This window comes from Mobula birostris, chromosome 8, assembly GCF_030028105.1.
Source record: "Mobula birostris isolate sMobBir1 chromosome 8, sMobBir1.hap1, whole genome shotgun sequence".
Classification (NCBI taxonomy): Eukaryota; Metazoa; Chordata; class Chondrichthyes; order Myliobatiformes; family Myliobatidae; genus Mobula; species Mobula birostris.
This window is the reverse complement of record NC_092377.1, coordinates 135,540,644-135,556,846: the sequence shown is the minus strand read 5'-3', so window position 1 is coordinate 135,556,846 and position 16,203 is coordinate 135,540,644. Positions and strand designations below refer to the sequence as shown.

At 48.1% G+C, this 16,203-nt stretch overlaps 1 protein-coding gene across 1 annotated transcript in view; it reads right to left on the bottom strand.

Moving 5' to 3' along the window:
• The window catches only part of lgi3 (leucine-rich repeat LGI family, member 3), a 45,635-nt gene extending 32,698 nt beyond the window's left edge, over positions 1-12,937 (bottom strand). The window contains exon 1 of the mRNA XM_072266923.1: positions 12,780-12,937. Coding sequence (XP_072123024.1) covers positions 12,780-12,937 — 158 coding nt within the window. The remainder of the gene's footprint in view (positions 1-12,779) is intronic.
• Positions 12,938-16,203: the final 3,266 nt, after the last annotated feature.

Genomic DNA, 16,203 nt, shown 5'->3' with positions numbered 1-16,203 from the left:
GAGGGGGATGAAGTAAGGAGCTGGGAGGTGATTGGTGGAAAAGTTAAAGGACTAGAGATGAAGGGATCTGATAGGAGAGGAAAGTCAACCATGGGAGAAAGGGAAGAACGAGGGACACCAGGAGAGCTGATAGGCAGGTGAGGAGAAGAGTTAAGAAGAGGGCCAGAGGTGGGAAATGAAGAAGAGAGAAGCAAGGGAGTGCAAATTACCGGAAATTGGAGAAATCGTTGTTCATGCCTTCAGCTTAGTAGCTACCTAGACGGAATACAAGGTGTAGCTCCTCCAACCTGAGGCAGACGACGAAGCCCTAGACTGACGCATCGGAATGGAAATAGACATTCAAATTGAAATGGTTGGCCATGGGGAAATCCTTCCTTTTGTGGATGGAGCAGGGGTGATCGACAAAGTGGTCTCCCAAGTCGGATCTCATCAATGTAGAAGGGCCCACACTGGGGGACTGGATACAGTAGACAACCCCACCAGATTCGCCTCCTGATGTCCAGACTTCCAGCATGCGCAGAATCCCTTGTGTCTACTTCTTGCACAGGTTGTTTCCCCCCCTTTGACATTTCATTCATTTCCAACAGAGGAGATAAAATACACATTTTTAAATGTATGAGATGCAGCTAACTGTAGGTTTGTTTGTGTACACACAAAAAGGGTTTCTTCAGAATATAAAGCCAATGGGGTTTCTTGACATGAATACAAAGCAGAGTAAGCCAAGGCCCAAATACTCGAGGTCAACTCACAGCGAGAGCCGTCATCTATCTTGTTGCAAGGAGTTTTGTGGTGAACAGTCGGTTGGAATGTGGAATTGGATGCAAGTACTGGATGGCTGGACGTTAAAGAAAAGGTTTTTCATAATAGATTATTATTTTCATGTTTGACTTTCAGCTGGCATAAACCAGTCCGTGGTTTGCTGCATGCCCAAACCCCCTGCAGTTGGCTCTGTCCAACAATCTAATCCTGGACTGGATCCTAAACCCTATATGTGTGATGAATACATAACCAACCAACAATCAAGGGATCAGGCGTTAATTTCAGCTTGTACAGATGAACAAGCTGAAGGAAAACTACGAGAAGTAAGTACTCTCTGCAGCCAATCACTGAAAGGTGGTGGTCTAAATTGCTTTGGATGGAACTACTAACTTATAATTATGCCCTTGTGTTGTAAACAGGATGCATAATGTACAGGAATCAAATGGTTCAGGGTGCATTGTCTAAGGAGGAAACATGATTGGTGTTGATATATCGCAAGAGACTGTATTGAACTGATAGCATGATGAACTCTACAGAGACTCTCTGACTGAACAGACAGAGATGAAATGATTGTACTTGCTGTATGAATAAAGTGTATTTTTGAAAAAGCAAACGGAGATCAAGTTGAGCAGAGGCACCTTGACCACCATTTGTTACGGGAAAGTTGCTGCCCCACTTCCAAATGCAAAAGCGACCCCCTCCTCCCCACCTGGGCTCTGCCTGTGTGAGCCTGCTCATTTCTGTACTCTGAGCACCCCCTCCACTGTTGCTGGGGGAGGAGGCAAAAATTAGATCACAATGACACAATTGTGTCCCTCCTTGTTCAGCTTGGAGTAGAGGGGCGTTCAGGAAGGAAATGGAATTGGATTTGGTCTATTACTGTCACGTACAAAGAAAATCTTCTAAAACAAGAGAAAATTTGCAGATGCTGGAAGTCCAAGCAGCACACACGAAATGCTGGAGGAACTCAGCAGGCCAGGCAGCATCTAGGGATAAAAGTACAGTCGATGTTTCAGGCTGAAATCCTTTGGCAGAACTGGAGAGAAGAAGTTGAGGAGCTGGAGAGAAGAAGGTGGGGGGAGAGGAGGGAGAAGCGCCAGGCAATAGGTGAAACCTGGAGGGGGAGGGGTGAAGCAAAGAGCTAGGAAGTTGATTGGTGAAAGAGACAGAAGACCATGCAAGAAAGAAAAAGGGAGGTGGGGAGGAGCTCCCGAGGGAGGTGATGGATGGGCAAGGAGCTAAGGTGAGACAGGGAAAAGGGTAGGGAAATAGAGAAGGAGGAGGGTTAGTGGGGGGGCATTACCGGAAGTTCGAGAAATCGATATTCATGCTATCAGGTTGGAGGCTACCCAGACAGAATATAAGGTGTTATTCCTCCAACCTAAGTGTGGCCTCACCACAACAGTGGAGGAGACCATGCATGGACATGTCGGAATAGGAATGGGAAGTGGAATTAAAATGGGTGGCCACTGGGAGATCCCGCTTGTTCTGGTGGATGGAGCGTAGATGCTCAGCAAAACGGTCTCCCAACCTACGTCGGGTCTCACCGATATACAGGAGCCACACCGGGAGCACCAATCCCAGTAAATGACCCCAACAGACTCACAGGTGAAGTGTCGCCTCACCTGGAAGGACTGTTTGGGGCCCTGAATGGTAGTGAGGGAGGAGGTGTAGGGGCAGGTGTAGCACTTGCTCTGCTTGCAATGGACAATATCTTCTGTTTGCATGACATCTTGACAGAAAGTTCTATACAGAGTAGTAAAACCACAACAGAATTCAGTGTTACAGTTACAGAGAGGATGCAGTGAAAGGGCCATGACAACATTGACTGGAATATCAAGAGTTCATCTATTCGTGCATGAAAAGCCCCTTCGAGAACCCAGTGCTAGCGGGATAGAAGCAGTCCTTGAGCCTGGTGGTTCATGTTTTCAAATGTTCAGGACCTCTGCCTCACAGGAGAGCAGAGAAAAGAGAATGACCAGTGAAGGAAGGGTCCTTGATTATGTTGCCTGCTATCGCAAGGCAACGGGATGTGCAGATGGAGTCAGATGAGGGGAAGCTGGTTTTCATGATGGACTGGGCTGTATTCACAACTCTCTACGATTTCCTGCGGTCTTGAGCAGAACAGTTGTCACACCATGCATTGAGATAGGGGCTTTCTTTGGTGCAGATAAAATCTGGAGAAGATCATTGGGGAACTTCCTCAGTCTTGTAAGGAAATAGAGGCATTGTTGTGCTTTCTTGGCCATGACGCCTGCATGGTTCCAATAGGAAACCTTAGTGATATTTATGCCTAGTAACCTGAAGTTCTCAACCATCAATATTGAAAGTCATGGATAGACCTTTACAGTCTATTGACATGCACTTCAAGGTCCCAACATAACACTTGTTGAGTAGCTAGGGACAATGGAATAGAAGAAGCCTGGATAGAGTGTATGTAGTCATAGTCATAGTCATAGTCATACTTTATTAATCCCGGGGGAAATTGGTTTTCGTTACAGTTGCTCCATAAATAATAAATAGTAATAAAACCATAAATAGTTAAATAGTAATATGTAAATTATGCCAGTAAATTATGAAATAAGTCCAGGACCAGCCTATTGGCTCAGGGTGTCTGATCCTCCAAGGGAGGAGTTGTAAAGTTTGATGGCCACAGGCAGGAATGACTTCCTATGACGCTCAGTGCTGCATCTCGGTGAAATGAGTCTCTGGCTGAATGCACTCTTGTGCTCAACCAGTACATTATGTAGTGGATGGGAGACATTGTCCAAGATGGCATGCAACTTAGACAGCATCCTCTTTTCAGACACCACCGTCAGAGAGTCCAGTTCCATCCCCACAACATCACTGGCCTTACGAATGAGTTTGTTGATTCTGTTGGTGTCTGCTACCCTCAGCCTGCTGCCCCAGCACACAACAGCAAACATGATCACACTGGCCACCACAGACTCGTAGAACATCCTCAGCATCGTCCGGCAGATGTTAAAGGACTTCAGTCTCCTCAGGAAATAGAGACGGCTCTGACCTTTCTTGTAGAGAGCCTCAGCGTTCTTTGACCAGTCCAGTTTATTGTCAATTCGTATCCCCAGATATTTGTAATCTTCCACCATGTCCACACTGACCCTCTGGATGGAAACAGGGGTCACCGGTACCTTAGCTCTCCTCAGGTCTACCACCAGCTCCTTAGTCTTTTTCACATTAAGCTGCAGGTAATTCTGCTCACACCATGTGACAAAGTTTCCTACTGTAGCCCTGTACTCAGCCTCATCTCCCTTGCTGATGCATCCAACTATGGCAGAGTCATCCGAGAACTTCTGAAGATGACAAGACTCTGTGCAGTAGTTGAAGTCCGAGGTGTAAATGGTGAAGAGAAAGGAAGACAAGAGGAGAAAGGAAGACAAGAGGAGAAAGGGAGAAAAGGGAGACATGTGGAGAGGATATTCCCAAAAGTGGGGGAGTCTGGGATCAAAGGATGTTTCTATAGAAAAGAGCTGAATAGGAATTTCTTTAACCAAAGGGTGGTAAATCTGTGGAATTCATTGCCACAGATGATTGTGGAGGCCAAGTCTTTGGGTGTATTTTAAGCAGAGGTGAATAGGTTTTTGATTAGTAAGGGTGTCAAAGGTTATGGGGAGAAGGCAGGAGAATGAGTTTGAGAGGGATACCGAATAAACCATGATCAAATGGCAGAGCAGACTCGATGGGCTAAATAACCTAATTCTGCTCCAATGTCTTTTGTCTTGTCTGCACCACAGTACCATCGATACAGGGAGGCAGTAACAATCTTGTGTCCATGTGTCAGGGCCACACAGAAACGCAGCCATGCACAAACTCTCCCTCCCCGCCGACTCCAGCCCGATTTCTGCTATTGTCTGTGGTTCTCACATTGACCTCAGTACCTCAGTCTGAGATCTGAAGGACTCCTGAGAGGTAGGAAGATAGTTTTGAGGAATGCACAGTGTGTTATTTACAGGAACATTAAACCCAGCAATTCAGTGTTACACATGGGGTATAGGAGCATTATATTTCATAAAGCATAGGTGTTATAAAATAAGTTTTATACCTAGTAATATATGGTATGTTATACCAAGTTATTAAATACACTGGTGTTAAATCCATAATGCACAATGTGCTGTTATAGATACACAGTGTTGAGGGCTCTGCACATGGGCCTGAAATGTACACTGATCTCACCTACATTGCTTCCACTGAGATCTCATGTGTGGAGCTCACGTACAGAATGAATGCAGACATCAGCAACAGGTGTTGGCTGAGAACACTGAAAGCACCCGGCAAACAATTCTCTACAATTTCTTGCTGTCTAGGGCAGAGCAGTTGTCTTCCCAAGCTGTGATGCGTTGAGGCGTCGGGAGTGACAGTGAATCGTTGGTGAGGAGACACAGGTAAGAATGGGTAAAGTTTTATTCTGCTGTTCAGGTTAAAGATAAGGGAAGTGCAGTTGGATGTACTTGGGGGCCGAAGGAATACTGACAGCTTTTACTGAGGAGGTCGCAGCCAAAGTAAAGACTTTGGATAGAAGGACAACCACCAGGAAAGGGAGGAGGAGCAGGCAGACAGTGCAAGGTCCCCCGTGACCACTCTCATCCTAACAGGTTTACCTCTTCAGGTACTATTGGGGAAGCAGACGTCCGACACTGTGACTGGGTCTGTGGCTCAGAGGGAAAGGATGCAGTTGGACAGGGTGACAGTGATAGCGACGGGGGCAGGAAGGAGATTCTGCAGCTGCAGAAGAGATGCCAGGAAGGGGTGATGCCTCCTGGGTGCCAGGGTTGAGGATGTCTTGAGTGGCTGCAGCACATCCTTGCATGGGGAGGTGAACAGCCTGGGGTTGTTGTGCACATTGGTACGACTGGGGTAGGTACAACACAGAAGGAGGCACACTACTCAGAAGGAGCAAAGGGAATTAGGTAAGAGGTTAAGAAGCAGGGCCTCAAAGGGGAGTGATCTCCAGATTACTCTCAGTGCCACATGCATCTGAGGTCAGGAGTAGCAGGATAGGCCAGCTGAATATCCAGCTGAGCAGCCGGTGCAGGGAGCTGAGTCAAGGGTAGGAGTGACCTGTACAAGAGGGAAAGGGTGCAATTAATATCCTTGCAGGGAAATATGCTGGTGCTCCACCATAAGAGTTAAGGGTGGGTGGGATTCTGAGCAGCAGCAAGTCAAGGGATAAAGCAGTGGCCAGTGTGAGCAAGTTTAGTGATTAGGATAACTAGGAGAATAGACAGAGGAGGGTCAATAATATTCTGTTAAACTGCACTGATTTCAGTGCACAGGTAAGGTGGGTAAACTGAGAACATGGATTGGGTCCAAGGACTGGGATATTTTCGCCATAACAGACATGCAGTTGAGGGAAAGGCAAGGATGGCAGCTCGATATCCCAGGATACAGATGCCACTGATGTGACAGGTGCTGGGATACGAGGAGGGCTGGTTGTCTTTTTGATAAGGGACAATGCCGTAGCAGTACTGAAGGATGCCATTCTTTGGGGGATTGTCCAGTGAGGCCATATGAGTAAAATCTAGAAACACAAAGAGGAGGGTCACTCTAGTGTGGCCGTATTATAGACCACCCCCACCCCCGCACAAATAGTCAGTGGGAACTTGAGCAGCAGATGTGAAAAGAAACTGCCCATAGCTGTAAGAGTAACATGGTTGTATTAATGGGAAATTTTAATTTCTCCAGTATTGACAGGGCCACCCAGAGTGCTAAGGGCCTGGAGAGGGTGCAACGTGTGAAATGCATCCAGGGAAGTTTCCCAATTCAATATAAAAAAGGGCCTCACTCGGGAAGATGCAATACTGGACTTCCACTTCAGGAGCAAGGCAGGGCAGGTAACTGAACTGGCAGTCAGGGAGCGCTGTGGCTATGGTTACCATAATTCTATTAATTTTAAGGTAGTGATGGATTAGGGTTCCAAACTGAAACAGAGCTGAATTTGAGGGAATTAGACAGGATTTCACAGGGTGAACCATTCTGAAGGAAAAGAGTGAACGGCAAGTGTGAGGCCTTAAACCGCGTGCTATCATGTTTCTCGGAGACTCGCATTCAAGTTAGGATGGAGGGTAGAACCGGCAAGTTTACAGGGCCTTGGCCGATGAGAGATATTGAGACTCTCTTCAATTTAGAAAAAAAAAGAATATTGGGTTTAGGAGGTGGTGGATGAGTGAATCCCCTTGGTAACTATAAAAGGACTAAGAGGGAAATCAGCAGGGCAAAGAGATGGTATAAGATAATCTGGCGGATAAGATTGATGAGAGTCTCAGGAGGTTCTATAGCTATATTCAGAGTAAAAGGGCCGGAGAGAGATTAGGTCTCCTTGGACACTAATGTCTTGAGGCCCAGGAGATACGTGGGTTGTTTCTTGGAATGGATGCCAGTGACTAGTGGAGTGTCATTGGAACCCTTGCTATTCATTATTTATAGAAATAACTTGGGTGCCAATGCACGAGGCTTGATCAGCAAGTTTGTGGATGACACAAAATTAGGACATATTGCTGATGGTGAAGAAGGCTATTGTAGACGATAGGGCGTTCTTGATCAGTTAGGGAAGCGCAGACTAATTTCAGTACAGAGAATTGTGAAGTTATGCACTTTGGAAAGTCAAGCTAGGCTAGTACTTATACAATGAATGGCAGGGCACTAGGGAGTGTAGTGAAAAGCCAGGCAGGGTTGTGAAAAGGATTCAAAATTCAAAGTAAATTTATTATCAAAGTACATATATATCACCATATACAATCCTGAGGTTCATTTTCTTATGGACATTCACGGTAAATACAAGAAACACAATGGAAGACCCCACTCAACAAGGATGGACAAACAGCCAATGTCAAAAGACAACAACTGTGCAAATACAAAAAGTGAGAAAAATAAAAGAAATTATAATAATAAATACGTAATAAATATCGAGATCATTAGATGGAGTCCTTGAAAGTGAATCCATAGGTTGTGGGAACAATTCAGTGATGGGGTGAGTGAAGTTGAGTGAAGTTATCCCCTCTGGTTCAAGACCCTGATGGCTGATGAAGGCAGACTGGCTTTCATCAGTCAGGGCATTGAGTATAGGAGCTGAGGCATTGAGTATAGGAGTGGGAGCATCGAATATATGAGATGGGGCATTGGGTATAGAAAATGGGGCTTTGAGTATAGGAGTGGGGGCATTGAGTTTAGGAGTGGGGGCATTTAGTATAGTACAGAACACCGCAGGCTCACGATCAAGCATACTTTCTTCAGCCAATGATTGGTGTGTCAAGGCCAACCTGGACGGGAAATGCAGTTTCCCGGAGCAAATAGCTTTCACAACATTGCGTCCAGATATAATCGTATGGTCTGACACCAGTAGAGAAGTGGTTATTGGTGAACTCACAGTCCCCTGGGAAGACAACATCGATGAAGCCCATGAGCACAAGTTAACCAAGAATGCAGAATTAAGATCAGAGTGCAGAGGGTGGAAGGTCTCATGCTATCCATTCGAAGTAGGCTGCCGTGGGTTTATTGCGTTCACTCTCTAGAAGTGGCTGCGTGACCTTGGCTTCACTAGAAGAGAGATCAAGTCAACCAGCAGGGCTGTAGCTGAGGCAGCAGAGAAAGGATCAGCATGGGTGTGGACCAAGTATGTCCAGAGGGGCAGATAGTCAGACAGTGTATACATCTTTTGCAAACCCTTCAGTAGTTGCATAGACACCTGAAGAGTAGACTATCTGTTGGATGGAAGTGACCAACAACTCTGATAGAGGCAGATGCCAAGTTTTTAAGCTCACCAGTGGGAGGTGGTGCTTTAGCACTGCTGGCCCACCACCTCGAGGGAGTCTTGATCGTAAGTGGGCCGAAACTCCTGAAGACAGGTGGCAGATCAACTGATGATCCCACTGGTGATAGCACAGGACAGTTAACATCTTAGTCCACGTGTATTTTCAATTCTAGGAGCTGGGGCACTGAGTATATGAGATGGGCATTGGGGATAGGAGCGGGGGCATTGAGCATTGGAGGAGGGGCATTGAGCATTGGAGATGGGGTATTATGTTGCAATTGTGTAAGTTGTTGCTGAGGAGAACTGTGTACAGTTTTGGTCACCCTGTTACAGGGTGATGTAGTTAAACAGGAACAAGTACAGAAAAGATTTACAAAGATGTTGCCAGGGCTACAGGGTCTGTGTTGCAGGGGAGAGGTTGGCCATGCAAGTTCTTTATTACTTTGAGCACAGCAGAATGAGGGGCGAACTTGTAGATTTTGGAACTTGAGGACATAGAAAAGGCGGATCGTAAAATTCTTTGCCCAAGGGCTTGGGAGTCCAAAACTGGGGGACATTTCAGGCGAGAGAGGAAAGATTTTAAAAGGGACTTGAGGGGCAACTTCCTCACGCAGATGATGGTGAGCATTTGAATCGAGCTGCCAGGGGAAGCGCAATCTCCAGTAAGATGGCAGCACGTGCGAACACAGCAGCCTCTCAGGGGCCAGACAAAGGTGCTTCTTTTTCTTGTGAGGTGTCAAAGGGGCCGGCTGGGATGTTGGAAAAGGAGCTGGCCAGGGTATTGGAGGACCCTGTCAGGATATCGGAGGAGCTGGCCAGGGTATCAGGGGAGCCCGTTGGGGTTTTGGAGGTGCTGGCTGGGATATCGGAGGAGCTCATGAATGTGTTGGAGGAGCCGGTTTGGGTTCGGCAGGGTTGTCCTGGCTCTAGACCATGTTGCAGTCTGCTACTCAGAAGCATCGAAGTCGGTGCAGTATAACCCGTGGGGGATTGTCTCGGAGGTTTCAGTTGTGATCGCAAGACTCTATTGGACAGTGATAATGTAGGTTGCTGCAGGCCTGTTATCCTGGTCAGGTGGAGGGACAGATGACGTGGGAGCTGTGTAGCCTCAGTTGTATCGAGAATTAGGCCTCAAGCCTCAGGCTTTCCTGCTGCTGCAGACCAGGTGAGAAACACAAAAGTGCTACAGCCTGGTGTCTGTGCCCGGCTGGGCTCTGGCCTCTCCCATAGGTGCTACCTTCCCATGTTCAAGCCTTGGAATGACAGGCTGGATTGCGTGTGTCTGTACACTGCCATTTGATTGTACCATCGAATGCTGGACATTGTTGCTCAGGGTCTTAGACTATGTGCATGTTTTTTTTTCGAGTGAGTTTACTTCTTTGCTTGCTATTTTGAACTTGCTATTTTGAATGTTACTTGCTATTTTGAAGTTTGCTTGCTATTTCGAATGTTTTGCACCTCAGCCCCAGAGGAACACTGTCTTGTCCAGCTGTATATCTGTGTGGTTTGAATGATAATTAAACTTGATTTTGATTTGATTTGAAGTGGTCAAGGTAGGCTAAATAATATAATTTCACAAGCACTTAGGAAATACACGGTAGGTACATGGAGGGATGGGGCTTGCAGGGAACTGGGCTGAAAGCTGGAAATTGGGCACTGGGTGGGCACTGTGGTTGGCACGGACTGGTTGAGTTGAAGGGCCTGTATTGCTCTATGACTCTGATTCTGTCCTCGGTCTGCTGAGTAGGGGGTGGGGTGTCACTGTGGGGGTGGGGAGGGAGATGTCATTGACGGTTAATGTGAGAATGCTGCAGGATGCTTCGCATCTGCCTGAAGGGACTCTCGACATGATGGTCACTGATCACTGTGACCTAAGGCAGGTAAAGAAATTACTGACGCAGCAAGTAGTCAGGGAGAGTTACAGGACAGAAACAGGCCCTTCAGCCCACTGAGCCCATACTGACCATGAACCACCCCTTTACCCTCGTACTACATTAGTCTTTCTTTATTCTCCCAACGTTCGGATCAACTTCTTCCAGGTTTTCCTCTCACCTGCACACTAGGGACTTGGACCCCACCATGCTACTGGATCCGGGAGGGGATGGCGAGAGGGTGGGTCTGGACCTGTGCAACCCCCTACTCACCTAAAATCCACTCACGCACACGCTGTTCCTTTCTGAGGAGTGGGGTACCCCACTAACTGACTGAAAGGAACCATCATCATCCTATGGGATGGACAGCCAGAAGAAGAAGAAGGGGACTATTTACAGCTGTCAATTAATGCTCCAGCCCAGTACTGCAAAGTGGCAGGGAGCTGGAGCCCTCCGGGCAAACCCATACAGTCTTAGGGAGAACATATGAACTCCAAACACCATTTGGGGCTCAGGATGGAATCTGGGTCTCCGTTGCTGTGAGGCAGTGGTTCTACTGCCTACACTATTGTAAATCAGAAATAAAAACAGAAACACACAGGATGTCAGATGGAGAGAAACAGGTTGATGTTTGAGGTCAAAGACCCTTTATCAAAACCTTCCTGAAGTCCATCATGTCCTGATCTGAAATTGCCACTGTGCTGCACAGTTTTGGGTTTGTGAGAATGTTACCGAAGCCTTTCCAGAGGACACCTGGAAATCTGGAAGGAAGAGTCTTGGATCAGTTACGTTTTTAAACAGAAGGGAGTCTGCGGGTGCTGTAAATCCAGAGCAATACACAGAACACACTGGAGGAACAGGGTCTCAGCTTGTCAGCCAGCATCTCTGGAGGGGAATATCCAGTCAACGTCTTGGGTGGAGACCTTTGATGAGAACTGGAAAGCAAGGGGGAAGAAGCCAGAATAAAAATAGTGGGGAGAGGGGAAGGATCAGCAAGTGATAGGTGGAGGGTGGGTGGGTGGTTGTTGAAGTGAGAAGCTGGGAGATGATAGGTGGAAGAGGTAAAGGGCTGAAGAAGAAGGAATCTGATAGAAGAGGGTGAAATATGGAAGAAAGAGGGGGAGGAGGGGAACCAGAAGAAGGTGATAGGCAGGTGAGGAGATGAGAAGGGGTAAGAGGGGAGCCAGAAAGGGGAATGGCAAATGAGAGAAATGGAGGAGGAGGGGAAATTACTGGAAGTTAGAGAAATGGATGTTTACGCTCTCTAGCTGGAGGCCACTCAGATCGAACATGAGATGTTCTGCCTCCAGTCTGAGAGTGGCCTCATCATGACTGTAGAGGAGGTCCATGAGGCTGTGGACCGACGCGTCAGAATGGGAATGGGAAGTGGAATTAAAATGGGTGGCCACCAGAAAATCCTGCCTTTTGTGGCGGCTGGAGCTAAAGTGCTCGATGGAGCCCCGATCTACGTCAGGTTTCACTGAAGCCTTTCCAGAGGAAATGTGCAAAATCTGGAAGGAAACGTCTCGAATTAGTTATACTTTTAAACAGAAGAGATCCTGCAGATGCTGGAAGTCCAGAGCGATACACAGAAAACGCTGGAGGAACTGAACTAGTCAGCCAGCTTTCGGACGCTGCATCAGGAGCACGGGATGCAAGATATGACCCGCAACTGGTTAAGTGCAAAAAGGAGGTGGATTCGGCCAGTACATCACGAGTTAAGCTCTCCCAACCATTGAGGACATCTACATGAAATGTTGCCTGAGAAAAGTAGCATCCATCATCAAAGATCATGCCCTTTTGCGCCATCAGGTAGAAGATACAAGAGCCTCAGGACTTGCACCACACAGTTACTACCCCTCAACCATCTGGCTCTTGAACAAAAGAGGGCAATGGTGTTCCCACATCCGCTGGTCTCACTTTAAAGGCTCTTTATCTTGTTATTTCATCCTCTCGTTATGTATTGCTATTTATTTATCTGTGTATTTGCACAGTTTGTTGTTCATCGATCATGTTTACAGTTACTGTTCTATCGATTTGCTGAGTATGCCCGCAGGGAAAGAACCTCAGGGTCCTATGTGGTGACATGTATGTACTCTGATAATAATTGACTTGGATTTCTTCACCTGGAAGGACTGTTTGGGGCCCTGAATGGGAGTGAAGGAGAGGAGTAGAGGCAGACGTGGCACATGTCCTGCTTGCGGGGTTAAGTGCCAGGAGGGTGAGATTCAAACAGCACTCAAGAGAAATGATGAAGATGCTAAAATACAGAGATTATGATGCAGGGCTGCTCCGTCTTAGTGGAAGCGAGCCTGCCCCCCAGGAGAATATTCGGCCCGTCATCCCCTTTTACTAACCCACGAGCAACAGGTTTTACTTACATGGCGATGAGGTCCCCAGCAAAGGTTTCAGGGATGGACCTGGAGCCCACGCAGAACGCGCTGTCCCTCGTGCAGGAGCAGGTCGCCGGGCACTTGGAGTCTCTGGACCACTTTGCCCCCACTGAGCAGCACAGCAAGAGGATCCACGGCAGAAACATCGCAGCAGGGGCTAATCCCTTAGAGTGGCGGCTCTCGAGCTCCTCGAACAGCTGATTTCTCCCCCCCCCGGACTGTTCACGTTTGTGAGCAGGCAAATCAGGTCAGGAGGGAGGGGGGGACTTCAGGGCTGCGACCCACTTAACATTCCAGGCTTGTCCTCGGTCGTTCCAGCTGTTCAGTCCCCTGCATATTAATTCCTCGCTAACAATGGTCCCTGTTGAGAGTTTAACACTACGTATCTCCGCTTAGTGTGAAGCTCTGAGACTTGTCAGTGACAGGCAAAGAGAGTGGACAGCGAGATGAGGAGGATTACTTTTTGCTGATGTCAGAAAGTCAATGGATCAATTGTCGACTGAGTGAAGTCATAGGCAGTGCTGAAGCACACGGTTATCGATGGCTCTCAGACCACTGCACAAACTGAGGTCATCAGCAAAATCCAGCTCAGAAACCCCAGCTCTCCGTAAGACAGACCAGAGCCCGTCCCTCTTTGATGCAGAGATCTCACCCCCTCGATCTTGTGTGAAAGGACACCAGCTAGCACCCGACTGAGGTTCATTCCTTTGTGACACTAACAGCCATTCTCAGCACATGCAGGCACCCTCCTGAGGTACTGAGACACACACAGACACCCTCCTGAGGTACTGAGACACACACAGACACCCTCCTGAGGTACTGAGAGACACGCAGGCACCGTCCTGAGGTACTGAGACACACACAGACACCCTCCTGAGGTACTGAGACACACACAGACACCCTCCTGAGGTACTGAGAGACACGCAGACACCCTCCTGAGGTACTGAGAGGCACGCAGACACCCTCCTGAGGTACTGAGAGACACGCAGACACCCTCCTGAGGTACTAAGAGAGACACAGACACCCTCCTGAGGTACTGAGAGACACACAGACACCCTTCTGAGGTACTGAGAGACACGCAGACACCCTCCTGAGGTACTGACAGACACACAGGCACCCTCCTGAGATACTGGGAGACACACAGACACTCTCCTGAGGTACTGAGACACACGCAGACACCCTCCTGAGGTACTGAGAGACACACAGACACCCTTCTGAGGTACTGAGAGACACGCAGATACCCTCCTGAGATACTGAGAGACACACAGGCACCCTCCTGAGGTACTGAGAGACACAGACACCGTCCTGAGGTACTGAGAGACACACAGACACCCTCCTGAGATACTGAGAGACACACAGACACCCTCCTGAGGTACTGAGAGACACGCAGGCACCGTCCTGAGGTACTGAGACACACACAGACACCCTCCTGAGGTACTGAGACACACACAGACACCCTCCTGAGGTACTGAGAGACACGCAGACACCCTCCTGAGGTACTGAGAGGCACGCAGACACCCTCCTGAGGTACTGAGAGACACGCAGACACCCTCCTGAGGTACTAAGAGAGACACAGACACCCTCCTGAGGTACTGAGAGACACACAGACACCCTTCTGAGGTACTGAGAGACACGCAGACACCCTCCTGAGGTACTGACAGACACACAGGCACCCTCCTGAGATACTGGGAGACACACAGACACTCTCCTGAGGTACTGAGACACACGCAGACACCCTCCTGAGGTACTGAGAGACACACAGACACCCTTCTGAGGTACTGAGAGACACGCAGATACCCTCCTGAGATACTGAGAGACACACAGGCACCCTCCTGAGGTACTGAGAGACACAGACACCGTCCTGAGGTACTGAGAGACACACAGACACCCTCCTGAGATACTGAGAGACACACAGACACCCTCCTGAGGAACTGAGAGACATGCAGACACCCTCCTGAGGTACTGAGACACACACAGACACCCTCCTGAGGTACTGAGACACACACAGGCACCCTCCTGAGGTACTGAGAGACATGCAGACACCCTCCTGAGGTACTGAGACACACACAGGCACCCTCCTGAGGTACTGAGAGACATGCAGACACCCTCTTGAGGTACTGAGACACACACAGACACCCTCCTGAGGTACTGAGAGACACGCAGACACCCTCCTGAGGAACTGAGAGAGACTTGCGGGTTCCACTGTGATCCATTCTTGTACAGTACGGAGGATCGTATGTGGAATGTTGAATGTGATAGTGGGTCACTCCTGTCCAATGCAAAACAAGGAATGCACACCACTGCGACAGCGGGTAGTACTGATAGTCCTAAAGTCCCAGGTTCAATCCTGTCCTCGGGCACTGTCTTCGTGAAGTTTGCAAGTTCTCCCTGTTCCGCCTGGTTTACTTCCACATCGCAAAGGTGCGCTAGTTAGAAGGTTAATTGGTCACTATAAATTGCCTTAAGTTAGTGGGCAAACTGCCCTGAGTGTACCTGGGTGGGAGGGAGATCAGGGAGTATTGATGGGAATGTACAAGGGAACATCACGAGGAAAGAAGTGCAGAAATGGGATTACTCTATGAGCTGGCATTGTCCTGATGGGCTGAATGGCCTCCTTCACTGTTGTATGGGAATACGAGATGTAATACTGCTATTTAAAGCTGAAAGACAGGATCGAACAGCAGGTCAATCATCAGGGAAATGATGGAATTTATTAAGGACTGATAAGAGCACTCAGCAATAAGTAAGAAGATTATATTAAAATATGCTGACTTTGCATTATCATAATTCATTAAAATATTATTAGCAGAGTAGATAAAAGGATAGCTAATGGTTGCTACCTTTCCAAGGCTACCTAATGAACAACAGCCCAGGATCTGAGGGTAACATATTAAAATGGAAAGATGGTTTGCTTAGATCAAGTTGGTGTGTTGCCTCCCTAGTGCCAGGGTCACAGATGTCTCGCAGAAGTTGCAGGACATTCTGAAAGGGGCAGATGAACAGCGAGAAGTTGAGGTGCATGTAATAACATAGGTAGAAGGGCTGAGCTCAGGGAGCCAGGTAGCTGTTTGAAGAGCAGGGCAACAGAGGTTTCAACCCGTGGATTGCATCCAATGCCATGAGCTAGTGAGTGTAGGAACAGAGAGATCCCTCAGAAAGCATGGCTGAAGGGATGGTGTGAGACTTTTGCTTCCTGGATCATTGTGACTAGTCCTGAGGAAGGTGGGACTTGTGCACAAGAGGGAGGGAGTGGGACCCACTTCCTTACTGGGAAGTTCACTAGCAGGGGGGTTAAAACCGAGAAGGGGAAGGGAACTCCGAGTATACATACACATATCAAGAGCAAGAGGGTAAATAGAGAGTGGGCAGGACCACTCCAGGATAATGACTGGAACATGGGCTTGGAGGTGGA